This window comes from Mirounga angustirostris, unplaced genomic scaffold (genome assembly GCF_029215605.1).
Source record: "Mirounga angustirostris isolate CCGP_5_RB_7025 unplaced genomic scaffold, mMirAng1.0.hap1 SCAF_9, whole genome shotgun sequence".
In the NCBI taxonomy this organism is placed as follows: Eukaryota; Metazoa; Chordata; class Mammalia; order Carnivora; family Phocidae; genus Mirounga; species Mirounga angustirostris.
The window spans coordinates 60,776,561-60,802,604 of NW_026991717.1; the positions used below are offsets into that span (position 1 = coordinate 60,776,561).

The 26,044-nt window shown below is 52.0% G+C and overlaps 4 protein-coding genes across 20 annotated transcripts in view; 2 read left to right on the top strand and 2 right to left on the bottom strand.

Annotated features, from left to right (window-relative positions):
* TTBK2 (tau tubulin kinase 2) overlaps positions 1-5,659 on the top strand; it is a 150,662-nt gene extending 145,003 nt beyond the window's left edge. For all 4 annotated transcript variants that reach the window (XM_054513569.2, XM_045900257.3, XM_064570584.1 and 1 more), the window contains one exon: positions 1-5,659. In XM_054513569.2, coding sequence (XP_054369544.1) covers positions 1-463 — 463 coding nt within the window. In that variant the 3' untranslated portion in view covers positions 464-5,659.
* LOC123861295 (uncharacterized) lies at positions 5,640-22,915 on the bottom strand. 2 transcript variants are annotated; one of them, XM_054513573.2, is made up of 4 exons: positions 22,689-22,915; positions 21,753-21,975; positions 21,512-21,668; positions 5,640-17,418 (listed from the first exon to the last, which is right to left on the bottom strand). In XM_054513573.2, exons 1-4 carry the CDS (start codon positions 22,913-22,915, stop codon positions 17,240-17,242), a joined length of 786 nt encoding a protein of 261 aa, XP_054369548.1. In that variant the 3' UTR covers positions 5,640-17,239. The 2 variants fall into 2 exon arrangements, with proteins under 2 accessions (XP_054369548.1, XP_045756218.1); XM_045900262.3 differs by having other exon boundaries at positions 5,640-19,893.
* CDAN1 (codanin 1) lies at positions 8,823-21,142 on the top strand. 3 transcript variants are annotated; one of them, XM_045900260.3, is made up of 28 exons: positions 8,823-8,933; positions 9,161-9,651; positions 9,879-10,085; positions 10,284-10,453; positions 10,554-10,667; positions 10,750-10,828; positions 11,222-11,342; positions 11,515-11,624; positions 12,091-12,180; positions 12,870-12,945; positions 13,449-13,654; positions 13,971-14,091; positions 14,228-14,374; positions 14,483-14,649; positions 14,976-15,063; positions 15,291-15,380; positions 15,533-15,587; positions 15,804-15,940; positions 16,030-16,133; positions 16,380-16,538; positions 16,907-16,970; positions 17,177-17,255; positions 17,417-17,565; positions 18,708-18,815; positions 18,944-19,007; positions 19,175-19,356; positions 19,578-19,685; positions 20,340-21,142. In XM_045900260.3, the coding sequence occupies exons 1-28, from the start codon at positions 8,844-8,846 to the stop codon at positions 20,463-20,465; spliced, it is 3,702 nt and encodes a 1,233-aa protein (XP_045756216.1). In that variant the 5' UTR covers positions 8,823-8,843; the 3' UTR covers positions 20,466-21,142. The 3 variants fall into 3 exon arrangements, 2 of the variants coding, with proteins under 2 accessions (XP_045756216.1, XP_045756217.1); XM_045900261.3 differs by having other exon boundaries at positions 9,882-10,085; XR_010405036.1 differs by lacking the exons at positions 19,175-19,356; positions 19,578-19,685; positions 20,340-21,142 and having other exon boundaries at positions 17,417-17,518; positions 18,944-18,961.
* Positions 22,916-23,263: 348 nt separating the features above from the next.
* The window catches only part of STARD9 (StAR related lipid transfer domain containing 9), a 128,042-nt gene continuing 125,261 nt past the window's right edge, over positions 23,264-26,044 (bottom strand). For 7 of the 11 annotated variants that reach the window (XM_064570577.1, XM_064570575.1, XM_064570578.1 and 4 more), the window contains 4 exons: positions 25,698-25,900; positions 25,384-25,481; positions 25,060-25,218; positions 23,264-24,512 (listed from right to left, as the gene is read on the bottom strand). In XM_064570577.1, coding sequence (XP_064426647.1) covers positions 24,411-24,512; positions 25,060-25,218; positions 25,384-25,481; positions 25,698-25,900 — 562 coding nt within the window. In that variant the 3' untranslated portion in view covers positions 23,264-24,410. Of the gene's footprint in view, positions 24,513-25,059; positions 25,219-25,383; positions 25,482-25,697; positions 25,901-26,044 lie in introns of those variants that run through there. The other 4 variants (XR_010405034.1, XR_010405033.1, XM_064570574.1 and 1 more) reach the window with 3 other exon arrangements.

Below are 26,044 nucleotides of genomic sequence, written 5' to 3' on the forward strand. Positions count from 1 at the left end.
GCTCCGCAGATATAAAGTCCTAGGGAGTAGCAATTCCGACTCAGACCTTTTCTCCCGCCTGGCCCAAATTCTTCAAAATGGATCTCAGAAGCCCCGGAGCACTACTCAGTGCAAGAGTCCAGGATCCCCTCACAATCCAAAAACGCCACCCAAGAGTCCAGTTGTCCCCCGCAGGAGTCCCAGTGCCTCTCCTCGAAGCTCTTCCTTGCCTCGCACGTCCAGCTCCTCACCATCCAGGGCTGGACGGCCCCACCATGACCAGAGGAGTTCATCCCCGCATCTGGGGAGAAGCAAGTCACCTCCCAGCCACTCAGGATCTTCCTCCTCCAGGAGGTCCTGCCAACAGGAGCATTGCAAACCCAGCAAGAATGGCCTGAAAGGATCCAGCAGCCTCCACCACCACTCGGCCGGCACCAAAGCCCCCCCAGGGAAGAGTAAGTCAGCTACTAAACTCAGCAGATAGGAGCTGGGCTGCATCTCTGTGAAAGGTGTGAGATCTTCCTCCTAAACCTGATGCATGTGTGGCCCTGTACTGTCTATTTAAAAAATCAGTGTTGATCTTCTCTTGCAAAGGAAAGTAACATGATAAATTATTTATAAGAAGACATAAATATATGATAAGGAATTACCTAAGGCAGGCAGCAAGCAGGTCAGGGATCAATGCCTTTGCATAGGAAGGGGCAATCCAGCAAAATCCACGGGGGAGATTAAATGAACTCTCATTTTTCAGCTGCCTTTGAAACAAAAGAGTTGATGGTAGGAAATGGAATGGAATTTTAAGGGGTTTGGCCTGTTTTTTTAAGGCATTGTTAAAGATTATATAGCAAAAGTGAAATTTCTTGTTTTAATATTTTCATTCAAAACTTCCCAACCTTAGAGAGTCAGAATTGCTCCAATAGGAGGATATGTAACCAGTCTGTTGCTGGGGAGCCAGTGCGCATATCCCCGAGGCTTGTGTGTGTTTACTGGTGTATTGAGAGTTCACACCTTTACTTTGCCTCACTCCTACTACCCTTCCTGGATTTCAGTTTTTAAAGTTATCTCCCCGGATGCAATCTCCCTTATTTTAACAATGCATTCTAATATGCTTTTAGCAGCACATGCTGAGAATTTCAAGTCCAGTTGTGTTTTTAGTCCCCTAATATTTTTCTGTGGACCAGAAAAAAGTAAGTTAACAGTTGTTAACTCGGTATATTTTTATTGTGAAAAAGAGCTACTGAAACTTAGGTAAAGGAAGGAGAAGTGGAAACAAAGCTTACTGCACAGGCATTAGAGCTTTGGGGACAGAGGGACAGGGTGGGGTGAATACCCTTCAAGACAAAAGAAACCTCTCCCCCTCTGTTTCCTCCTTGTGGAAGGAAGACCAACCAGAGTAGACCTTGCTTTCTTAGGTCTTCTGGAGACTGACTGTTTGCAATATCAACCTCCAAGATGATACCAGGGAAGTATAATGCTGTGGAATGTGACTTTATGCTCTTAGAGATTTAGAAAGAAAAACAGAAATTAGGTACGTTGTTGAGGCTTATAATCCTCAAACTTTGTATTTTATATAAATTTAGCCAATAAGGAATGAGTATCTGGGGAAATAAATTTAGGCTCAATATTTATCTTTTAATGTTTTATTACCTGCTTCTCCTGTGCTTTAGTTTGAATATTTGGGCTTTTGGACCTGATTTCCTTGTAACCTCAATTTATAAAGCTGCGAGGAGGAGCATATTTGTTCTAATTTCACTCTTCTGCCAAAAGGAATCCGGCAAAAGTAAATTATGCTAGATTTTTCAGATGGGCTCTTTTTTACTCTGTAGGTGTTTTGTGTTGTAAAGACCTGATTGAGGTCAGGTAAATTGGTCTGCTTGCTGTTGAAATTCGCCTTCTAGCAAACATCTGTGCTTTCTCTTTGACCTTGTGTTTGCTGCCAAATCTAATATGGTTGAATTGGAAAACAGGAAAAAAAACAAAACAAAACAAAAAGTATATTTCCTCACCAAGCAAATACATTCTAATGCTGCCTCAAAGCTGCCCTGAAGCTTCACTGAACTTCTCTTGTTCTCTTTATCTGTGTTGAGCTTTAAAAAAAAAAAAAAAAAAAAACCGAAACTCCAAACACTATCAAGTCCTATACAATCTCCTGTAAGAAATGTAGCATAGTGTGGAATCTTAATTTCTCTCCGGTTTCAAGCACTACAGAGGAATGCAATAGATAAGACATATTTGCTGTTTAACTAAAGCAACTGTAATATTGGAAGACCAGTCCTTCTGTATGATATTTGTATAATAGTTGCTGTAACACTACTTGCATGTCTTCATGGTAAATGATATAAATATTTATAAATATATAGAGAAACATATGCTTATATAAACTCATTCCTTCTCATTCTCCATTTGTAATTTCAAGATCACAGATGGTGAAATTCCTTTTTATTGTGTGCCTCGCGTACACTTGGGCCTTGCCTGTCTTCATTTTCTGAAAATATGTTCTTGGCATGGGACACTTCAGATTCTTCTTGCCTTCTTTGTGTATAATGCAAGGGTTGGCAGCCTTCAAGCCAAGATAGGTTATTTAATTTTCACTTTTAAAAGATGTTAATAGGAGAAAAAATTACCGGGTCAGGCTTGTGATACTGGCTCAAAAATTTGTCACATTAATCACATAATTCTGTCCTCATGGTTAAAGGGGATAAGCTGGGATGATAATCATGGGTCTGATATAAATTGATTTAAAGAAAAAAAATCTCTTAAAAATTGCCATTTTACATTCCTCTTTTCACCTCACTATTTTTTGGATGGTGAGGGAGTAATCTACAATTAAGGAATTAACTTCTTTTTTCCCTTGTATTAGCTAAATTGTGCTAAAAGTAGCCAGCTTTAAATCCTGACCCCTGTCGTCAGAAATGCGCCCTTCATAACCACTGGAAAAGCGGATGAGGTTATAGTTGTGGTGTGTGTGTTATTTCTTATTGGTATTTCTTTTCTAGCAGTCAAAACAGACAGTGATGGCAACATGGCAATTGAGTGTTTTCTCTCTCTTCGTTTCTTCTGTTTTTCTCCCAACTCTTCCACTGTGTTGCCCCCTTTTCTAGATGGCACCGACGAACTCCATATCCAGAGAGAAGGAGAGAAATAGCCTCGGTGTATAAGAATACTTTATTTTGCATGTAGAGGAAAGAATTAACCAAAGATGTTTCAGCTCTGATACTTTCAAAAGAAAACAGACTAGTTATATCATATGTATCAATAGGTCCACTTAAAAGTACTATCATATAGAGATTTACTTATGGTTTTTAAAAGCATAGTTTGTGCTTTTAGATGTTCAGTGTCTTAGGCTAGAAAGAGAAGTTGGCAGCCCTGAGCAAAACATTTTTGGCACAAGGATTTTTTATTATGTTTTATTTTAAGGTATGATACAGAGAATGAGTTGTTTGTTTGTTGTTTTAGTTCCTTTTTTTTTTTAATTTATTTTGGGTTTTTTTAGTGATGGCATATTTCAGATTTCAGTGACAAACATAGATCATCCAAGTAATTTTAAACCACTTTGGTTATTTTACCTAAGATGAGGGACACGGCCATTAATTAAAGTCAAGCCAAACTATACTAAAAGTAGTATGGGGCAAAAGTCAAAACTATCTTTTGAAAATCAAGTGCCTCCTGGTTTCTCCTCTCAAGGCACGATGGCAACCCTAGTCATACTTGCCTTTACCCTGCCATGTCTAGTCTCTGGAGTTACTTGGGTGGAGCAGAAAATGCATTCGCACCAGCTCAGTCCCTGTAGACAGCATTCTTCTTACATTATGCTGCCAAATCTCCAGGGTATACAGATGGGTTGGAATATTAGTATTTCACCCGGTCATCTTTTGCACAGCATCAAGGCATTTAACTTTAATGTAGAGTGAACAAAGGAAAATTGGATCATATCAAATGTAACCTTAAAGGACAGACTGTAAACATCTTTGAATGGTAAGTCTCAGGCGGGCGCTGTCATTCCCACCTCGGTGTGCAAGCTGGTCTTGCATTTCTTAAGTTGCATGGTGCGAAGTGAATGTTTTTTTGTAAAAGTTACCAAGTCAGTCCAGTCCTAGATAAGTAGCAACATGATAATTGATACCCACTGTTGTCATTATCCACTTTGTATTATTTGCTTTAAAATACTAAACAAATCCCAGCTGCTTACTGATTCAGCGAACTACTCGTGCAGTATCTCTATTCAGCTCCTAGCCACTAGGGGAACTTGAGGCTCTTTGATAATCATCATAGATTCCTTACAGGCCACAGATTTTTATGCAGATGTTTCTATGGTTGCATTCAGGCTACAAGGAAAAAGTGTACATTGGTGCATGTTTTATAAACCAACACACCGATAGTTAAAACTATAATTAGTTTTCCTGTACCCGATAGCTTTGAATTAAAAACAGATGCTTCTTCCCTAGAGGATTCTTTGTTCTAGGAACTACATTCTTAATCTAACATTAGAAATTGGCAATAGGAGAAACAGGATCCGGAATTCAGAGTTAGGCTTAGGGGAAAAAATGCATCTTAGTCTGGCTATTTGGAAATATATTAATTTGTAGATAAGTCTAGATTTAGTCTTGGAGATCAACGTTTTCACATTTTAAAACTTTGTTCATTTCTTTGTATCTATCAAAACATGGCGTATGTTAGAGAGTCACTTCTTCTGTCATGTTCATGTATTTTGGAATTAAGTTGTTTGCATTCACTTTTTTATATTCTGCCCACTTCTGTTTATGTGCATTTACCCCAGATGTGCTGGGACTTTGCCTAAAGGGAGACATATTTTGGCACCTGTATCACTGAGGAGAGCTAGAATGGTTGATGACAGCGGACTTACTCAACTTGCTTGAGTTTGGGTCTGTACAGTTTATTTGCGGAAGAGTTACTTATCTAGGTTTTCACACAAAAAGTATTACAGGATTAAGGTATGTAACCACTGTGGTAGTCCCCACAGGTCAATAGTCACCCGAGTCCCGAATCCAGAGGTGTCGATGTAGAACTTAACTTAGAGAAGGGAACGCGCAGCAGCTGCAGCTCCTCAGACCACACGGGAGGACGTGGTGCATGGAAACCCCCAGGTGGTGGTTCGGACACCCCACTCCCCTGCTGTCATCTAGGAGAGCTCTGGGGTACACTGGGAGGATGGGGGAGGAGTGTGGAAACATCTGTCATTGGATTTTCTCAATAGCTGGGCTGCCCCTTTGGAATTAGGAGAATGTTAACCCAGATAGTCTTGGGAGCCTGCAGAATCTGTTGTTGACAGTGCAAGGGAGATGTGCAGGAGGTGTCTGGGGCAAGTCCTGTAGTTCTTAGGCAACTCCAGGACATGGAACTAGGGTCCCTATGAATTTAAAGGGGAATCTGGATGCTGCACACCTCAGTCCCTGAGAAATCCTTGGCTGGACATGAAATGATGACAGAGTCTTGGCCCATCAGTACATTGTCTAATTGAGTTGTGATAATCTGCTCTGACTTTCAAAATGTAAGCTGGATGTTTAATTATTCCCCTTGAGCAAATCTGGATCAGAAAATGAAAGTATGGGACAAGATCAAGATCACTTTGTGGTTATACCACGATCTCAAAAAACTGAATAGCCAGCAAGTAATGATTTAGTCATGTAATGATTTGAATATTTCCTTACACTTTGCTGGATCTTTGGTCTGAGGAGACATGTAAAGGAGGTGAAGCCTTTTCCTTCATGATCCTGTGGAACTTGAACAGAGCCTGCCTGTTAAATTGGAAGTGACAGTGTGGGCATAGTACGTGTCACCAGTGATGCTGCCGTGTGTCTTCGGTACCCCTGGGCCAGTGGTTCTGGGTTCCTCGACCTAGAGAATAGGATTCCATGAGGCAGATCTTTGAGCCCGTGATAATTTTACACACTAATGATAGGAATTTTACCTCTCTCTTCAGTTAGTTTAATACTGTTTCATATTGTGTACAGAAGTGTTCACTCACCCAGCTAAAAACATTGAGTAAACCCTAGTTTTTAATATACACTATCCTTGCCATATGACTCTTTCTCCTCACCTTAGAGTACACAGTGTAAAATCCTTAACAAATGCATTCACAGCATTTCCCCGTATTTGGAATCTGGGCTTTGTTCGTCATTCACCCACGATACAAAAAGTGACCAGGGCTTAAATGTGATTTATCTTAGGGAGCAACCCAGGGAGGGGAAAGCCCTTAGGACTTTTCAAAACTATTTTCTTTTTAAATGATTCACAAGATAGATAAATTAGTTCACTAAGGTAAAAAGCATCCAGAAATACAGTTAAGAAGATGAAGGAAACACAACACTCTGCCACTTGGGGCTCCGAAATTGGACTGAGTGAATTGAACAAAGAAGAGAACTGATCAGATGACCCATGCTTGAGCCCACACACTCCCTCCTGCACAGTTCCCGTCCCCCTCCTGACTCCCATTCCTAAAATTGCCAGCGCTGATTTCACTGGGTCATTTACTTACCGGTTTGCAGCTTTTAGGAAAAAAGAGGGGGAGACATCTAGTTTTGACTTAGATACAATTCTTGAAAGTTATGAACTACTGGCAGCTGTTATAATAGATTGAACCACAAACCAGAAGTCTCTTGTTGAGCAAAACCAGTAAGTTAGGATAGAAGACTAGTAATCCCACAGTTTTTCTCCCTTTCTCCTCCTCTTCATGAAACCAGAGTGATACGAAGTTGCTCTTTGAAATACCTCCAAAGGTATTGTATTGTCGTTTTCCCTCCAAGCAGCCCTCTTTATGCATTTTTGCTCAGGCAACCAAGGACATAAGAGTATTGGCAGAAACATGGAGTGCTTTTGTATAGGCCATCTGTACATAAAAGTGTAATTATTTATTTAATTTTCCCATTTGTATCATATTAAAGCTTTGTACAGTGTTTTAAGTTCTGTTTTAAAATTATTTTGTATTTTATTTTTATAATCTAGTAATAAAATATTCATTCCGCATGCACACTCTAGTTCTGTTTGTGTGATGGTTTGCTTTCAAAAAGGGAAAATAATATTTTTCTAATTTAATAAAGTTACTGAATGCACCAGAGGTTACAAAATCAACAGGGAACAGAAGATGTTGCTATAAAATGCAGTTCCACATCCAGAAGTGACCTAGAAAAAGCAGCACTGGACTAAATAGAAGCTAGGTGTTCGGAACCCCTGCAGATAAAAGCCAGAGTTCTGGGATACCAGGAGATGGTTCCCCACGTAATAAAACTGAAGGTGAAGTAATAAAACTGCAAGTGCTAAGGGGTGCCTAGATGGCTCAGTTGCTTAAGCAGATTAAGGGTCAGACTCTTCCTTTCCCCTCAGGTCATGATCTCAGGGTCCTGGGATCGAGCCCCGTGTCCCGCTCCCCGCTGAGTGTGGAGTCTGCTTGAGATTCTCTCTCTCTCAAATAAAATCTTTAAAAAAAAACTAAACTGGGGATGCCTGGGTGGCTCAGTCGGTTAAGCGTCTGCCTTTGGCTCAGGTCATGATCCCAGGGTCCTGGAATCGAGTCCCACATCGGGCTCCTTGCTCAGCTCCCTCTGCCTGCTCTGCCTGCCGCTCCCCCCTGCGTGTGACCCCCCCACACACCCTCTGACAAATAAATAAAATCTTTAAAAAAAAAAAACTGGCAAGTGCTAAGAGCTCCCTTTAAGTCCTTCATTCTCTGGCTGAAGGTACTTTCTCCTCGGCAGGAAGCGCTAGAGTCATTCCTGTTCCCCACCACCCTCTCCTGTCCACCTGTGACCTTCTCTGAACCAGAGCAAGTCTCGGGAGGCACTCACATGGGCACTGCTCCCCCCCACCTCGTGCGGTTTGACCTGGAATGTTAGGGCCATCTGTCTTCCCCGCCTGGTTTCCCCTCCTTGATCTCTCAGTGAGAAGCAACATCCAAAGAGCTGCCTATCATGTGCTTCCAAATAAGAGAAATTAAGAAGTAACTCGAGAATGTGCCTCTTAACATTTCAACTGCAAAGCAGTTGAAATAATAACCTGGTGCAAGGTAAAGATACAGACAGGTGATTCTGTGGGCACCTGAGGCACTTTAAGGGTTGCGGCCCGAAGATTCTAAAACTCGTCCTTGCAAGAATTCTTAGGTCTTAAATGGTCGATCATTTGATGGTGGCTGCTGGAAAACCAGTGGATGCCCACGAGCCAGGGCACAGAAGACTCAGCCTTTGAGAAAGACAAGGTCAGAGGTTAGGCTAGTTTTATCCTAACTTCTTTAGGGTGGTGACGGTTGAATAGAGAAAACTTAAACTCTTGGGCGCCCGGGTGGCTCAGTCGTTAAGCGTCTGCCTTCGGCTCAGCTCATGAGCTCGGGGTCCTGGGATCCAGCCCAGAGCCGGGCTCCCTGCTCCGCGGGGAGTCTGCTTCTCCCTCTCACTCTCCCTCTGTGCTCTAATAAGTAAAAAATCTTAAAGAAAAAAGCTTAAACTTTTGATTGAAAGAAAAGGGTGTGCTTATTGCAGAAAAGGCAGGTGTCTTTCCCAACAACTGTTCACCTTTACCGTCCAGCAGCTCTCCCGGGCCCTCGGTTTCCCCAGTCACGTCCTCCAGTCCCCGCAGGTCGCCCCGCGCACCCGGGCAGCCGGAGCTGGGCCTCGCCGACCGCGGTGCGGCCGTACCTGGCGGGCCACGGGCCTGTGGTGCGGAGCCGCGGAGCAAGCCGGGGCCTTGACCCAAGGGCTGCGCGGAACCTTAGCCCCGGGAAGCCCGGGCTCCGCCCCCCGCCCCGCCCCCTCGCGCCGCGGCCCAACGGTCGCTCCGCGAGCCGGCCCCGCCCCTCCGAGGCCGCCCGTGGCGCGCCGGCGCCTGCGCAATCGCCCTCAAGCGCCCCGACCGGGATGGCGGCCGTTTTGGAGTCGCTGCTGCGAGAGGAGGTGTCGGTCGCCGAGGCCGTGCGGTGGATCGCGCGCAGCGCCCAGAGCTCGGAGGTAACAGCGACCGCACACCCCCGGGCCTGACCCGAGTCTGCTTTCCGCGGGAGCCTCCACCCCTCCGGTCCCTTTTCTCTCGGGTGCCTGGCTGTCAGCCCGGGCCGAGTGCGCTCCAACTAGGGGCCGCTGCCCGGGCCGCCCGCCTCAGCGCGCACTGCGGCCCCGGCTGCTCGTGGCGCCGGGCTGGCCGCTGACCCTCTCGTCCCCCGCCGCTTCTCCCTCAGGATGACCCCGGGGAGGCGGCCGCGCTGAGCTCCCTCCGGCCACTGCGGAAGGAATTCGTGCCGTTCCTGCTGAACTTCCTGAGGGAGCAGAGCAGCCGCGTCCTCCCGCAGGGCCCCCCAACCCCCGCCAAGGCCCCGGGCTCCTCGGCAGCTCTGCCAGGGAGGCCGGGGGGCCCGCCGCGGGGCGGCCGCGGGGCGCGCAGCCAGCTCTTCCCCCCGACTGAGCCTTCGAGCGCCGCCGCCGCCGACGCCCCTTCGGCCCGCCGCGGGGGCAGGAGGCGGGGCCCGGGCCCGGGTCGCGAGCGGGGAGGCCGCGGCCCCGGGGGCCTGGAGGAGGGGGTCGGCGGAGAGGGTCAGCCTTGGGCCGGGGGCCGGAGGCCCAAAGGCTCTGGCAGCCCCGGCAGCCCCAGCCGCGCGCGCTCTGATCCGCCAAACCTCAGCAACCTGGAGGAGTTCCCTCCCGTCGGCTCGGTTCCCCCGGGCCCTGCAGGGTGAGAATCCGCCCTCCCCCACGAGCGGGGTGGGCACGAAGGCTGTGCGAGGGGAGTCAGGAAATTAGGGCCGGGCGCTCCGCAGCCGAGCGTGGGAATGGCCCGAAGGTTGGGGGTGAGATAACCACAGTAGTGAGAAGGGCGTTTCGCAAGGGGCCCCCGCCCTTGAGGTGGTGAGGGGGACATGTTTGAAGATGGGAATTTGAGAAAAACCTGTGGCTACTTAGCAGGACGAAGCCTTCACGCCGGATCAACCCAACTCCGGTGAGCGAAGAGCGGTCACTCTCCAAGCCCAAGACCTGCTTCACCTCACCCCCAATCAACTGTGTCCCCAGTTCCCAACCCTCAGTCCCGGACACTAGCCCTTGGGGCCATGGCCTTCCCCCAGGGTGCAGAAGTCTGCAAGAGGAGCGGGAGATGCTCAGGAAGGAGCGGTATGACCTTGCCACTCCCTGGGTTGTCAGCTTCCTCCCACTGGGGGATCTGAAGGGCTTTTCCCTGAGATTGGTTTGCCCGCTCAGGGAGCCCTGGGCCTGTTTCCTGGGCTGTGGACGTCTGCTCTGGAGGAACCAGAGTGTGGCTGTTGGGGGGAAGCTAGGGGAACTGCTCTTGACATCTCTCTGTCCCCATAGCTCTAAGCAGCTGCAGCAGTCACCTACTGCCACCTGTCCCACCTCAGAATCGGGGTCTCCCCTCCCCAGCCGGACAGGAAGCCTCACAGCTGAACCCGCTGACCCTGCCAGAGTGTCTTCCCGCCAGCGCCTGGAGCTGATAGCCCTCGTCTACTCTTCATGCATTGCCGGTGGGTGAGAGCAAAGGGTGCTGGAGTGGAGATGCTTGCGGAACTGCGGGCTAGGATTCCAAATGGTGCCTGACACCCTGAGGTTTCTTTTTCTATCCAGAGAACCTGGTACCAAACCTCTTCTTGGAGCTTTTCTTCGTCCTTCAGCTCCTTACTGCTCGGAGGATGGTGGCCACCAAGGACAGTGACCTTGAACTAACTCCAGGAGCACCAGGTCAGCGGGCAAGCCTCTTTTTGGGAAATGAGGGCTGGAGATGAAACAGTTCTTAACTGACAGCTTGGTACTATCCTTCTAGATTCCCTGGAAAGCCCACTGTTCCAGAGTGTCCATGACTGTGTCTTCTTTGCAGTGCAGGTTCTGGAGCATCAGTTTCAGTGAGTTTCCCCAGCGAGGCATTTAAGCCTCATTGCCATTGTCCATTTGCTTCTCTGGCCACTTGGGGTAAGTGCTGTGCTTCACACGGGTGCAGTGACCCTGGGCCTTTTCCTACACGTAGCCTGTCATTTTGTGTCAAGGCTATGAATGTAACCCCTGAAAGAATCAAATTGCCCCCTGTGGCCTTGGCATCTGCCTTCGGGTTTGTGTCTGTTTCCCTGCTCCAGAGGTCTCTTTCCTGCCCCCTTGCCTCCAGCATCTTAAACGCTCGGCCCATGACTTTGCCTTACATCCTGCTCCACGTTCCAGATGACGTTCTCTGGGGTGTGCAGGTGCCGGCTCCTATGTGCAGCGCATCCCATTCTCAGTCATACGCGCTCTTGTCCCTGTAGGGTTCTTTCCTACCTGGACAAAGGGACCTTGAAGCTGTTGGCCGAGAACGAGCGGCTGCTGTGCTTCTCACCGGCTCTGCAAGGCCGCCTCCGAGCGGCCTATGAGGGCAGTGTTGCCAAGGTAGGGAGCCCAGCTAGCCCGGACCTGACCGTTCCCAGCCTCGTGCTTCAGGCAGCCCGGCGCACGCCACTCTGGTGTCATGTGGGCTGACCCCGGGCCGGAATGCGGGGGTGACGTTTTCTGAGCATGACCTGGGAGGGTTTCAGTCCCTAACGTCACTGCCATATTTTAGGTCTCTCTGGCGATGCCACCCTCTGCTCAAGCTGTCTCCTTTCAGCCAGAAACAGACAATCGTGCCAACTTCTCCAGTGACCGAGCCTTTCATACTTTTAAAAAACAGAGGTGATAAGAAAAGGGAACTTTTGGGAGGGAACGAGGTGGCATTTTCTCTGGGATAGGCAGCCTGTGTTGTTTTCATACAAGCTAGGAGTTTGGCACTAACAGGTGGTAGTTTAGCACCACCGGGCCCTTCCTTCCAACCATCAGAATGGGCACGTACCTTCATCCTGTTTCCTGCCGTGGACTGGAACCTCCGCCCTTAGGCAGCCTTCTCACAGGTGTATGACTTTAGTCACAGGGTTCTTCAACAAGACAGAACCAGATTTTGCTGTGCCCCGGGGTCTGTGAGGCGTGTGGCGTTCTGCTGCTGAGTCTGCAGCGTTGTCATCACCTAGAGAACTCTGGGGGGGGATCAGGAATGGGGCTGCGGATAGTCCTGTCCTCCGTCCCTCTGAGCTAGAGAAGGCACTGCTGGGAGTCGGTGAGGTCAGCTGCGCCCCCGTTGATCAGGCGTTCTTACGTCTGTCAGGGACGTGTTTTTTGAGGTGCTTCGAGAGTGGGAAGATCGGCATGAGGAGCCTGGCTGGGATTTTGAGAAGGGCTTGGGCAGCAGGATCAGGTAGGTGCTCCCACACTGGTCACCTTGTCTCTCTTGCTTCTGGCAGTGAGCAGCTTAGGGGTGCTCGGGTAGCTGATTGGAGGAGGCCTCTTCCCCCACTCCTAGCCCACGGACGTTACCTTCTGTGCACCTTAATCTCTAGTTACTGGCAGTTTTGCCCCCACTCAGAAGGGATTTGTTGGGCCAGCTCCTTGCACTCAGACGTGACCCAGACTTGTTCCGTGATGGCGAATGCTTAGATAAGTGCAAAGCCCTTTCTCCAGATTGCTTGAGTGCCAGATTACTTAGTCCAAGTCACTGGTTAGACCCTTTCCAACCTCCATTTTCTCCATCACCTAGTTCAGCAGTTCTGAGAACTTTGCATAGCTAGATGAGGCACAGAGAGAATATCCTCCGTCCAGGGATCTACCTTCCACTTGGGTCATGAAACTCACTGGAGCCCAGTGTACTGAAGATGAGAGGGGTGGTATTATTTCTTGTCGCATTAAGTGTATCTCTAGCTTTGAGGGATCTTGGTGCTGAGGAAGGTGTCCCTTACCTGTTTCTGTATCCTTGTGCTGGCCAGCTCTGGCCGAGGTCTGCTCGGGCCCCTGGTAAAGGACTGAAAGGCCCAGGGATTGGCTCGTTCTCTCAGATTTCTGCCCCCTTCCCCCTTCCCTCACATTCTCTTCCTGCCTCTTACGCCTCAGAGCCATGATGGGTCAACTCTCTGCAGCCTGCAGCCACAGCCATTTTGTTCGGCTTTTCCAGAAACAACTTCTCCAGGTAATAGCCCCAGCAGGAGATTACAGTGGACAGTAGATATTAAAGGCAGCCAAGTAATGGCTGGCACTTTGGGATGGGGCGGACAGCCAGGCAGGTCCTGGGCTGGAGTTTGGAGTTCTGCTCTTTGTGGGGGGTGGCCAAAATGCAGGCAGCCAGAGAGGAGCCAGAGCCTTCTGTCACATGCCCTGCACGCCCTGCCTTCCTTCAGCCTCTCACTACTTCCTTGCCTTCGATTTGTGCCGTGGTAGAGAGAGTACTGGCGTACGACTCAGGCCTGATTTCACATCCTAGCTCTGGGGAACCTAGGCACGTGTTTCACCTTGCAGTTTTAGCTTCTTCACCTATAAAACAGTATCATCCCTACCTTGAAAAACAGATCTGTGGCACCTGATGACGGGGTCGGCATTCCCTAAATGTTCATTACTTCCACCCTATTTTGTTCAGTCCTTCTTTCTGAACAAACTTACGGGTTTTCTGTTTGTCTCCTCTTTCCGCTGCCCCAGATGTGTCAGAGTCCTGGTGGCGCTGGGGGCACTGTCTTGGGGGAGGCTCCGGATGTGTTAAGTATGCTTGGAGCTGACAAGCTGGGGCGGCTGCGGCGCCTACAAGAAAGGCTCGTGGCCCCTCAGAGCAGCGGGGGCCCCTGCCCACCCCCCACCTTCCCAGGCTGTCAGGGCTTCTTCAGGGACTTCATCCTGAGCGCCAGCAGGTAAAGGTCCCCTGTGTCTTGCAGGGAGTGGGGCTGGGGCCAGGAGAGGTTTGTCTTTCCAGAAGGACAACAGTTGTTTCTCCTGTCCTGGAATATAACAGGGTGGGATTGGGCCATGGCCAGGCTCCTTCCAGCTCACACTTCTGCCTCCGTTTCCCTTCTCGTTCTTTTACCCACGTAGGTAACCTCACTGCTCCTTTGCCTCCCTCTCTACCCCACTGTGCCTTTCTGTCTGCAGCACCTCTTCTCTATTCTGGGTCTTTCTACACCTCTGCCAGTGTCTTTTTTTTTTTTTTTTTTTTTGTCTCCTTCCTAGCTTCCAGTTTAATCAGCATCTCATGGACAGTCTGAGTTTGAAGATCCGGGAGCTCAACAGCCTTGCCCTGCCCCAGCCTGAGCCTAGCGACGAAGACGGGGAGTCGGACGTGGACTGGCAGGTTAGAAAGCGGAATGAGGCAGAGTACAGGGTTCTGACCTAGGAGGGAGGGGCTGTTTTCAAGAACTTTGTAACAGATTCAGAATTATTCTAGAAGCCCTATGCTTAGGACCTTTTCCTTCCCTGATCCCTTGCAGGGTGAACGGAGGCAGTTTGCCATGGTGCTGCTCAGCCTGAGGCTTCTGGCTAAATTCCTGGGCTTTGTGGCTTTCCTGCCATACCGGGGGCCCGAGCCACCCCCCACCCGTGAGCTCCAGGACTCCATTCTGGCCCTGAGGAGCCAGGTGAATGGGGGCTCTGGTAAGGAGGGCTGGGAGGGGCCCCAGAGCCCTGGAGTTGGAGGGTATGTCCGGCCCCCGGCCTTGCCCCCTGACCAAGCCCTGCCCCGCCAGGTGCCCCCCGCCCTGGACGTGCGGGCTCTGCTGCAGCAGGGGCTGCGGGCCCGCCGAGCCGTGCTCACCGTGCCCTGGCTGGTGGAGTTCCTTTCCCTCGCCGACCACATCGTGCCCCTGCTGGACTATTACCGCAGCATCTTCACCGTCCTGCTGCACCTACACCGGTGAGTGCGGCAAGGGCGGGGCTGGAGCCGGGGAGCGGGAGGGCTGCTGAGGCTGCTGTCAGTGAGGAGGGCTGGGGGCCCGTGCCTCCTGGGCCGAGGCTGACCCCCAGCGGGGACGCAGGATGGGGTCCTTGCACTTTGGCCCTTTTTTATTCCTCCTGTGGCCCAGCTGAGAGGGAGTACAGATCTGGGAAAGGGCGGTGAGGAGATCCTGCTCGCCTGCACGACAGCCGTCCCCTTTTGGTCTGCTTTTGAGAATTACTTTCCCAGTGATAGCTTTCTTTCACTCCATTCCATTTCTTTCTTGGCACAAATGTACCTGTCAGGAGCTTGGTCTTGTCAAAGGAAAGCGAAGGGGAGATGTGTTTCCTGAACAAGTTGCTGCTGCTTGCTGTCTTGGGCTGGCTTTTCCAGGTTGGTAGAGGGAGGGAAGATCCAGACTGGGGAGGAGAGGCAGCCACTGTGGTGGAGGTGGGGAGTGGGGGGAGGTCTGAGTCTGAACGAGGTCAGGGCCAGAAGATGGAGGTTTAGAGCGGGCGTGGGAATCCCCATGGTGTTGCTTTGCTCCTGGAACCACAGGGTCTGTGCGTTGCATGTCTGTAGTGCTGACTGGCGCTCACGCTGCCCTGGTCTTTTGTCAGATTCCCACGGTCCCTGAGGACCTGTTCTTTCTGGAAGAGGGTCAGTGGGATGCCTTGGAGGTGGATACAGTAGCTTCAGAGCGTGGGCTGGTAAGTGTTGGGGTCCGGCCAGAGCCATGGGGGTGGCAGGAACAAAGGAGGCAGGCAGGCTGGGAGTTAGACTGTCTTCCCTGTCCCATTTCTGGCACAGTGGGAAGGAAGAGAAACCTGCCTACTTAGCTCTGCTCTCTTCTCTCCCGCAGGATGGCATGCCTGTGGTGGACCAGCACCTGCTCTACACCTGCTGCCCCTATATTGGTGAGGACACTGGTCCTCCGCCGCCCAGGGTCCTCGGTCTGCCCCTTGATGAGTACCCAGCAGGCATCCCGTAGGCCCGACACCCTAATACGCTCTTCTCTTCTTAGGCGTTCCCCGGGTGCTTCAGCATCTTTACTCCACAAATACTTAAAGTCCAAGAGGCCTGGGAGGGTAGGGGTGGCTCTGGAGCTAAGTAGTTGGGCTTCCCTGCTGCAGGAGAGCTCCGGAAGCTGCTGGCGTCATGGGTGTCGGGCAGCAGTGGGCGGAGTGGGGGCTTTGTGAGGAAGATCACTCCCACCACCACCACCACTGGCCTTGGAGCCCAGCCTCCCCGGACTGCCCAGGGGCTGCAGGTAAGGGGCCGGTGGAGGCAGGGGGCGCCCGGCAGGGAAGAGAAAGGGAACTCTTCACACACTGTTGCCCGCCTCCCCCGCCCCGACAGGCACAGCTGGCCCAAGCCTTTTTCCACAACCAGCCGCCTTCCCTGCGCAGGACTGTGGAGTTTGTGGCGGAGAGAATTGGCTCTAACTGCGTCAAACACATCAAGTGAGCGTGGGTTCAGAGGGTCGGGAAGGCAGATGTGGAGGGTGCCAGGCCCCGTTCCCTTATATTTTCCCCCTTGAAATCTCCTAACGTGGTGTTGCCAGGCTGAGGCAAGTTAGCTTGAGGGGAAGGATGTGGTGGGGAGGCTCAAACTGCTAAAGTTCTTTGAAGTTAGTTCTGACCAGATTTGTAGCCCCTTTCGGATTCAGCCCCCTCAGTTACCTCCAAGCCTTTCTGTCCCTGCTACAGGGCCACACTGGTGGCAGATCTGGTGCGCCAGGCAGAGTCGCTTCTTCAAGAGCAACTGGTGACACAGGGACAGGACGGGGGAGATCCAGCCCAGCTGTTGGAGATCTTGTGTTCCCAGCTGTGCCCCCATGGGGCCCAGGCATTGACCCGGGGGCGGGAGTAAGAGACCCTCGTCCCCACTCTCAGCTTTTCTTTTTCTGATTTTTTCACACTCCTCTCCTTTATTCCATGTGCTCGCCAAACCCCTCTTGTTCTTTTGCTTCCTCTGTAGGCTCATATCTTGGGCTTTCGGTCCCAAAGTCCGAAGTTGAATTGGAAGAGTGGGGGGTTGGGGGTCCCATTCCTCCCAGCATCGGGGATCAGGGGTGGGCCCAGGGCTGACAGTGCTTCTCTTCCTCCCCCCCACCCCCCCAACACCTCCCCAGGGCAGAGCCCTCCTAGCTCAGGTGATGGGTACGCTTGGCCTTTCCTTCTGTGAGCCAGGCTGAAATCTCTAGCCATCACTGACAGCCTCTGTCTCCTTTCAGGTTCTGTCAGAAGAAGAGCCCTGGGGCCGTACGGGCGCTGCTTCCCGAGGAGACCCCGGCAGCTGTAAGTAGGGAGGAGGCCAAGAGCCTGCAGACTAGTGTCTGGTGTGAGAGAGGTGCGCCGTGGGCCGTACGTGCGCGAGGGTGTGCGTGAGGCTGCTGGTGACAGGCAGGCCCATGGCTTGGTCCCGGCATTGGGTGCGCCTCACATGTTCATGTCATCCCCAAGCCTCCCCGGGCCCCTGACACTGCAGTTCTTCTGGGTCACAGGTTCTAAGCAGCGCAGAGAACATTGCTGTGGGGCTTGCAACAGAGAAAGCCTGTGCTTGGTTGTCAGCCAACATCACAGGTAAGGTTCGGGCCCCGGGGAGGGCTGGCCGGGTTGTTCCAAGGTGGACTGGCAGAAAGTGCGAGGCCCTTGGGGTAGATGGAACACCAGGCAGCTGGAAAGGGTGCAGGGCATGGGTTGATGTGGTGTGACCCCTTTTCTGTTCTCCCTTTGACCTGCAGCGCTGATCAGGAGAGAGGTGAAGGCGGCAGTGAGTCGCACACTTCGAGCCCAGGGTCCCGAAGCAGCTGCCCGGGGGGAGCGGAGGGGCTGCTCCCGAGCCTGTGAGCACCATGCTCCCCTCCCCTCCCACCTCATCTCCGAGATCAAAGTACACAGCTCCCCTCCTCCCTGCGCCCCTCCCCTCTGCCCTCTCCCTGCTCTTTTCCTGGTCTCCCTCCTTCCTTGCGTCCGCCGCAGTGTTTCATGTAGCCGCTTTCTGTGTTGTGCAGCTAGTCCGGTGTCCGTCATGACTGAATGGGGTTCGGTGGGGCAGAGCTGAACTGAATGGTTTTCCTCATTGCTCTTCTCGGACTTCTGGTACCTGAGTCACCCAAAAGGGGAAGAGGGCAGATGGGCAAGTTTGGGAGGGGCTGCATATTGGCGACGGGAGCCTGGTCACGAGGGGCTGTCTGGTGTTAACAGGTAGGAAAGTCTCTAAGCAGTCACCTGCTTTTGGGATCGGATTTCAGAAACGTTCTCCTCTGGGAGGTGATGCTTATTTAGTTACAGACGGTAAGAATAAACTACCATTGCTCTTGATCTGAAAAATTGAGAGCCTGTCTAGAGTAGGGGTCAGCAAACAGCCCAGGGGCCCAGTGCAGCCTGCCGCTGGTTAGTGTAGAGCCACACGCCACACTTGTTCACTTCTGAACCGTCTAGGGCCTTCCTGTGCTGCAGCAGCGGAGTGGAGTAGTTGGGGCAGAGACGTCATGGCCTGCAGAGCCTCAACTCTTTGCTGCTGGGTGGGGCTAAAGATTAGGACTAGGGCTAAGGAGGAATGACTGAAGAGGGAGAGTATCCACGAGGGAGAAGAGAAGGCTAAGTGGCCAGTAGCTACTGGTTTTCCCTGCTGAAGCCGGACTCTCCCAAGAAGATGAACAGAGAAGCGCGCGCGAGAGAAAATCTACCGTGTATGGAGCAGGACGGCTCCCCTAAGTGTTTTCAGAGTAAGGCGCTGTCTGGGAATTGGCTAGGATCGCCTTTGTCCCAGGACGAGGGACATCTTGAGCTCTCAGGCAGCATGTTGTTCCTCAGCTGGCGTCCACATGGTTGCTTCTCCCAGCTGTGCGGTCTGCCCGAGCCCCAGGTCTAAGGCACCTTGAACCCGCCACTTCATCCAGGGGCCCTGTCTTCCTTTTCCTTCTGCCTCTTTCCACTGGCTGATCCCTGCCCCAGGCCACGTTCTCTGTGGCCTCCTAGGTGCCAGCCAGGTATGCAGTCTCACTCTGCTTCCACCCCTACTGCCTCCAGGATGTGCTGTCTTTGGCTGTGGGCCCCCGGGACCCCGAGGAGGGAGTCTCTCCGGACCATCTGGAGCAGCTCCTGGGCCAGCTGGGCCAGACACTGCAGTGCCGCCAGGTGAGCCGCAGTGGGATGCTCCGCTGGGGGTCCTTTTCCGGTGCCCACGAACTGGAGCTGCAGCGGCTCGGGGCCACTGCTCTAAGGACGGTACTGATGCCCAGGGTCCCCCTGTCTCTTCCCCACAGTTCCTGTGCCCACCTGCGGAGCAGCATCTGGCGAAATGCTCTGTGGACTTAGCATCCCTCCTTGGTATGGCTCCTTTTCATGACATCACGCTCTTGCCAGATCCCCCAGATCGCAGGGCCGGGTACAAGCAAGATTTGATACACAGAGCTTTGTTCCCTTTTTCCTCCCAGGGGCCAGCTAGGGGACCCTACCTCTGTCTCTTAAAGCTGGGCTTTCTTCTCTTCCCATAGTGGCAGACCACATCCCTGTCCTTGGGCCCCCGGCCCCACGCAGGCTAGAGAGGGGGCAGGCTCGAAGGCTCCTGCACGTGCTGCTCTCCTTGTGGAAGGACGACTTTCGGGTGCCGGTTCCGCTGCAGCTGCTGCTGAGCCCAAGGAACGTGGGGCTTCTGGCGGACACTCGGCCAAGAGAGGTGAGCCGGGGGCAGTCAGGCTCCTTAGCCTCCGCAGTCCTGTGCTTATCCCACCGCCATGGGCGGGGTTCCTTTACTCCCCCTTTCTGGCAGCCATGCTCAGTTTCTTTTGACACGCTAGCGGGGCTCCAGGCAGCCTCTGCGGCAGTTTGCTGTCCTTTGGATCAGCCAGGGTCGCTGTACGGTCCTAGCCACCCTGACCACCTCCGTGTGTGTTGCAGTGGGACCTGCTGCTCTTCTTGCTCCGGGAGCTGGTAGAGAAAGGTCTCATGGGACGGACAGAGATAGAGGCCTGCCTGGGTAGCCTCCGTGACGCCCAGTGGCCAAAGGTAAGGAGTCCTCATATTCTCATACCTAGCTGGAGAACAGGAGTCCTATGCCCTTTTATCCTGAAATGAGGCAAGTGATGGGGCCCAGGCATTCTTAGGATCTTCCCAAATCCGAGTGGATTTTGTCAGGTATCTTCAGGACCGCCCTGAAATGGCATGGCTGTTCTGGAGGGCGTTTTTCACATTTGAGTGGGTGTTGTATGAAAGACTGTGTCCGTGGAGGGAGGGAGGAGGGAAGAGGGAAGGCAGGTAGTTAGTTGGAAAGCAGCGTGGCACAGTGAGTAGGAGTTTTTAAAATCAGAATAACCTAGATTTTAATCTCAGCTGGTACTTAAAGTTATTGTGATCTAGGGCAGAATGATTTATACCTCCTACGGTTTGTCAAGACGAAACATGGTGGTGGTGAAGTAGTCACTCCATGGTTGAGTCTGCTCTCAGATTTCACTCTCCCTGCTGGAACTTGAGCATCCCAGAGTACTCATGGGAAAAGGGGTCACATCCATTTCAGTGTAGAAGGCAGGTGGGAAAAAATAAGGTTGTCTGCTCACTGGTTAGCTAGGGCTTGATACTGGGGATTGACTTTTAATAGAAAGGATGTACCATCCAGAATTATGTATCAGTCAGTGTTGTCTGTCATCCTTCTGCTTATTCCAGGACTTCTCCGAAGAATTAGCGACACTGTTCCACCTGTTTCTAGCTGAGCCCCACATGCCAGAACTCCAGCTAAGAGCTTGTGAGCTGGTGCAAACAAATCGGGGAACTGTGCTGGCCCAGAGCTAGGGCTGGGGAGCAGCCGTGTCTTGGGTGTCTGACCGAACCCCGGCTGACTATGCCTCAGGAGGAGGCCCCCACGCCCCGCTCTGAGTGCTCACTGCTGACCCTTGCTGAGGAAGGAGTAGCTAAGTCTGTAGTCAGGCCTCCTGCTCATGTGTGAAGGAAGTGTGGGGCTGCCTGGCATCCCGACTGCAGGCTCACCACCCGAGTCCTACAGGGAGGAGAGTTCACCTGATTCAGGATTATGATGGCAAAGCCTAGAGAGAGACTCCAGTCCTGGAGCAGAAGAGTTGGCATTTATTACTTGGATTATTAAATGACATGTGTGGGCTTGACGACACAGGACTTGAGCCCCATTTGCTGCTACCCCACTGTCCCTTAAAACTTTGTGGTTTGGAAATCATGACAGAGGCAAATGACTTCTGCTTAACTTGTGGGTAAAGTTAACACATGAATCTTGGGAGTCGACATTTTCTTACCACCAGGAGCTGGACCGCCTGCCATCTCCTTAAAAATGCACAGTACGTGAGGTGGGGCTGACCCGCCAGAAACCCAGCTTTGACCCTGCACCTTCTCTGCCTTCAGCCCTGTACAGGTACTAACTCTCAGCCGTAGCTCCATCCAGGGGCCAAGCACAGGGCAGAACATTAGAGCTTTTTAAAATAAACTCTTTTCTTTATCAAGGGCTTCCTGTCTAGTTATTTTCACCTGACCCTTTCCTTTAGCAGGCTGCAAAGTCCCAGGTGCGCTTGAAGGTGGGCACTGACAGGGTAGAGCTCTACTAATGGCCTGGCCACTTAGCAATGCCTAAATGTTCCCTCATGTCAGAGCCTGGGGCCCTGCTAACTCCTTGCCAATAGTAGTGACTTCTGTACAACTCCAAGGTTAAGTTAATATGCAAAGTCTCCACTCACCAGCTACTCTCTAACAAACTAGATGGCAGGGCAGCCCTTGTTAGGCTTGTTTCGTTAGGGCTGGGGGTATGTGGTTTGGCTCAGAAGTATTCTGTGTGTCTCTAACTGATCCATTGATTTTTGACTAAAAAGCACTACCTTGATAATGTGCATGCAGTTCGCTCCTGTAAAATTCATGGTCTTTCTGCATCAGCAGCTCAGAGAGGTTCAGGCTGTGCTGGAAGAAGGAGACGGTACTCCGGGAACCCTCTGGAAATGTCTTGCAAAACTCCTGTCTGTTCTCCATGTGTACTTCCTGGGGGAAAAGTGCACAGCTGTCAAAAGAGGCCGACCCAAGGAAGCGTCAGGTTCTCTGGGCCAAGGGGGCCTGCTGCGGTACCTTAGGAAAGCTGGGGGGCAGTCCTTCCTGGTGGCCAGCAGCACAGAAGGATCCCTCCATCACCACCTGGTCCCGGCGCCTTCCCTCCCACCTCTCCTCCCAGTTGCTCCTTTCACAGGTTTTGGCAACTGAACCTTCCTTCCACCATCGCTTCATTTTCAAAGGACTATCTTTGTCCTTTAAATCCATTTGATACTGTAGCAAATTCAGAAGTGCTGAATGCCTGGGAACCAAAATCGTTTTAAGGAGGGTTTTATCTTTGTGTGCCCACTAGGTGTGGCTGAATGCAAGCACCACCCTGGGAAGCTGAGCCCCGAGGTAAGCACCGGCCACTGTAGCTGGGCAGCTCCCCACGGATTCGGGACAGGTGGGCAGGGCCGGAGGCAAGCCCGAAGCCCCATGGATGCTGGGTTCAAGCCCACTCAGTTCAGTGTAGCACGGGCCCAATTTGGGAAACTCACCAGGGGCCTGTGTGAATCTTAAAGGCAGTAAGAGAAACTTAGGAAGCACAGGCAGCTAATGAACTAGTGAACGAAACAGGTCCCTTTCTGTGTATCTGCTCTCTCTACGAATTGTCTAAAACAGTGGTCTTCAAAGTGTGGTCCCCAGACCAGCAGCCTCAGAATCACCTAGGACTTCCTAGAAATACACGTACGTTGGCCCCTCTCCAGATCCAGTCAGTCAGAAACTCTGGGGTATAACAAGTTCTCCAGGTGACTCTGATGAAGTCTGAGCACCACCCATCGAAACCAAAATTTGACTTCCTCATGATCATTTAGAGCTGGGTCCCTGGACTTTTTTGAATACAATATTCCTTAGATTGCTGACTCAGGCCAGGTGTGTGGCTCTCACAGTAAGGGGATAGGGTCGCCTCTGGGCAACCCATATGTTCAGATTCCCAATGGCGGCTCTGCCCAGAAGCCCAGAGGTGCTCACCTGTTAAAGAGCTTCCTTCCAGGGGGTTGTGGTCGCCAATGCAGGGCAGTGCCTGCTCTGGTATCCTCTCTCACGTGCATATCTGGGCTCCAGCAGGCTCCAGTTGGCCAACTGCTCGGGTTACTGTTCACAAGCAAAGTCCTGCTGAGCTCATGGCAAGAACTCAGTATATTAGTGTGAACCATATAGCTTGAAACAGGGCCATGAGCAGTTGTTGCCATCATCATCTCGTTGCCATCATCATACCGAGGCTAAATTCTGAGCTCAAATGATACAGTAGTCTTCACTAAATGAAAGGACACCACGGACTTCTAATTTGCAAGTGTTCTGACTTTTTCAATCAATAGTCTTAAGAGATTTATGTGAAAAGAGATGCGAGTACATAAATAGGGTGTTAAATATACCAAAAACATTAACCAGAAAAATACATTTAAAGGCAATTTAAAAAGCCTTCAATCAATCTTACATAAGTAACAATCTGAGGTAAAAGAAAAAAAATCCTGCAAACACTTCTAAAGAAATCTGTGCTGTACCATACAGAAACGGACCTTTTCACCACATCTTTTCAAACCCCATATGGTCACCCTCTTCCACCAAAGATTGTAGGCACCAGAATGGAAGCTGGGACTCTCTCCCACCCCAACCACTTCCACATAACCATACAGAATACTCAAAGCTCAAGTTCAGCCAGGCTGAGGTACAAGAAAACCAAGCCCATTCCCCACCCCCTCCTAGAATAGCGATCCTACCCCAGCAGCATGGATGCTCAAGAGACCACTGAAGGCTGGCGCCAAGGCTCTGAGGGAGGTGAGGAACGGAACTGAGTTTCCTCCTAACAAATCACATACTTCCTCTAGGAGTTCTAGTATCTTCTCTCCAGTCTTTGAAAAGCAACTTTTCAGCTTTTTGAAATTCCTCTTGCCCTGTCAGCAGCCAGCATCTTGCTGCCCACCCCCACCCCTCCTCAAAGAGCTAGATTCCCCTCCTTGACCCCAAATCTGTCCAACCTGCTTCTACCGTGGTCTTCCCATTCTGAGCTCTGGAGTGACAGCTCCAAGACTGAGCATTGCTCAATACTCTGAAGGAGGCAAAGACCCAACTGTCCTCTCCTGTGAGGGAAAGGAAGGGGTGGGGGAAGCAAAAATTAATAATAAAGCATTTTGTAAAAAACCCAAGGAGAAACGATTCTGAACATTGTTGTGGTTTGTGCAGCTGTTTTTTTAAACCATTTTTCTGGTTTGCTATTTTCCAATACTCCATTCCACAGTGGAGCTGAACGCTGGAGGCAGATTCCGAGGAGTCCTGGCCAATGGCTGCTTGCTTCCCTCCCTGCGCAAGGGCTGGGCCGGCAGAGCAAGGAAGCTTGGTGCCAGAGTCCCGCCTTCTCCCAGTTCGCTTATCCTGGTCTTCGAGCAGCTTGTCTGCCACAGGGTCCCAGGGACAGGAAAGAAAGGTGAGAAGTCCAAAACGGTGAGTTGAGCTTCTTTCACTCTGGCCAGCCAGGGCCAGGAGCTCAGGTCCCCTCACTCTGCAGAGGCGCCAGCTGTGACCCAAGTACTGATGGGGCTTTGCCGGCAGCTCGGTCTGAGTGCTGTCTGCCTGGTTAGCCACAGCCGGCAGCCTGGCCTCTCCTTGCATCGTGGCACAGTGACGAGAGCCACCCTCGCATCACTGGCGCGTCCTGGGCCTGCGTCTCTGCAGCATCATCTTGACGGGAAGATGCTAACTACCAAGGAAGGAAGCCAGTCTGGCTATCACCAGCGGCTGCTGTTTGATGAACGAGCTTAGGAGCTGAGGGGGGAGGCCTGGCGCGCCAAGTTCCACCTGAAATTAAGCAGAGAGGGAAGAGCTGAAGGTGTGAACGGACGTGGGAGAATGTGCCAGGCACCCGACAGGCACGAGGAGCCACCCAAGCTGTCGTGATGGGAAGAGCTCCTCCAACTGTCTGCGCTTCCAGAGTTTACAGGCCTCTGGGCTCTGCTGTTCAGATCTTGGCACGGGCTTCCCCTCCCGCTGATGAAGGTCACGGTGGGGAGCTGGGAGCAGAGAGGAAACAGACCGGGTCGTGCTCGCTCTGCTCTGCGGAGGCTGCGGCTCCTCCCTTGTCATGACTCCTCTATCTCCGGAGGACGCTGGCGACAGAGAGGCTAAAGGCCGCTGCGTGCTTCGGTGACTGAGCAACTCTGTCCCCCTCCTGCCTCAGTTCCCCACTGACCGCCCCCTTACTGTGACTCAAGAAGCCCGAGTCTCCGGCTCTTGGGACACAGGGCCTGGGCACTGAAGGGTGTCGAGCAGCTCAAGAGAAAACTCCCATGGGGTGCCGGGGCCAAACTAAGGCATTCCATGCCGCCAGCCACACAGGGAGGATCACCTGGGCCAAGTAGATGACTCTGGTGATCTCCTTTCCTTCCATGGTGTCGGGCTGTAGGACCCAGGCACTGGGCAGGATCTCGCCTCGGACCATCTCCCTGCTAGGTCTCGGCATGGATGTGTCATAAACAGACTGAGCTGCCATGACAGACAGATGCCCCTGGGGACAGAGAGTGGTGGCGGTCAGACAGGGACAGGCTCCAGTGCAGCCAGCCTCTAAGCCATCCTCACGCCCGCCCAAACCTCCTTTGCCCAGAGGACCTGATGCCCACGATGACTGCCTCTCCCAGCACTCCAGCCCAAGGTCTGCCCACAGTGTCTTTACCACCAGCAAGACAGGCACCTCTTTGGCTTCCACGCAGACGCAGCAGAAATCCCGCGGCTGCTTCAGGGCACACAGGGTGGTATTGCACACCAAGTATACTGGAGGGTCAGGAATGGGGAGAGTCAGGAGGTGTGTGGACGGACTTCCCAGCCCAGAAGCACCCCCAATATCCCACCATTCTGCAACCTGACAGGCAGACCTAGCCTGAGTGATCCGGAGGTTGTCGGAGTATCTGGCCTCCCAAGAGGGCTGCCTCCAACCCTGCTCCCTCTGTCCCGTGGCCACGGCCCATGGGAAGCCTTCCCTGGGCTCACCCAGGTTGATGCTGTTGGTCACTCGATGATGCAGCCTTGCTGTCTGGATGGGCTTGTGGTACAGCGGCCACAGGGTGGGGTCACTCACAGCTGCCCATACGTGCGACAGTGGCTGGGACACCAGGCTTGCCCCCAGGAAGCCATGCCGAGTAGAAGAAAACATCTTGTAGTAAAGCTGGACTTCCTGCTCCTCACCCTGATAGCTGGGGAACACCGAGGGTGGGGAAGAGGAAGAAGAGGTAAAAACTGGGCTCCAGGCTCAGAGAGTCGCAGCTCGGCGTGAGGGACTCAAGGAAGCCAGGGCAGAGAAGGGAAAGGAGAGAGGACAAACAGGACAGACAGCCGGC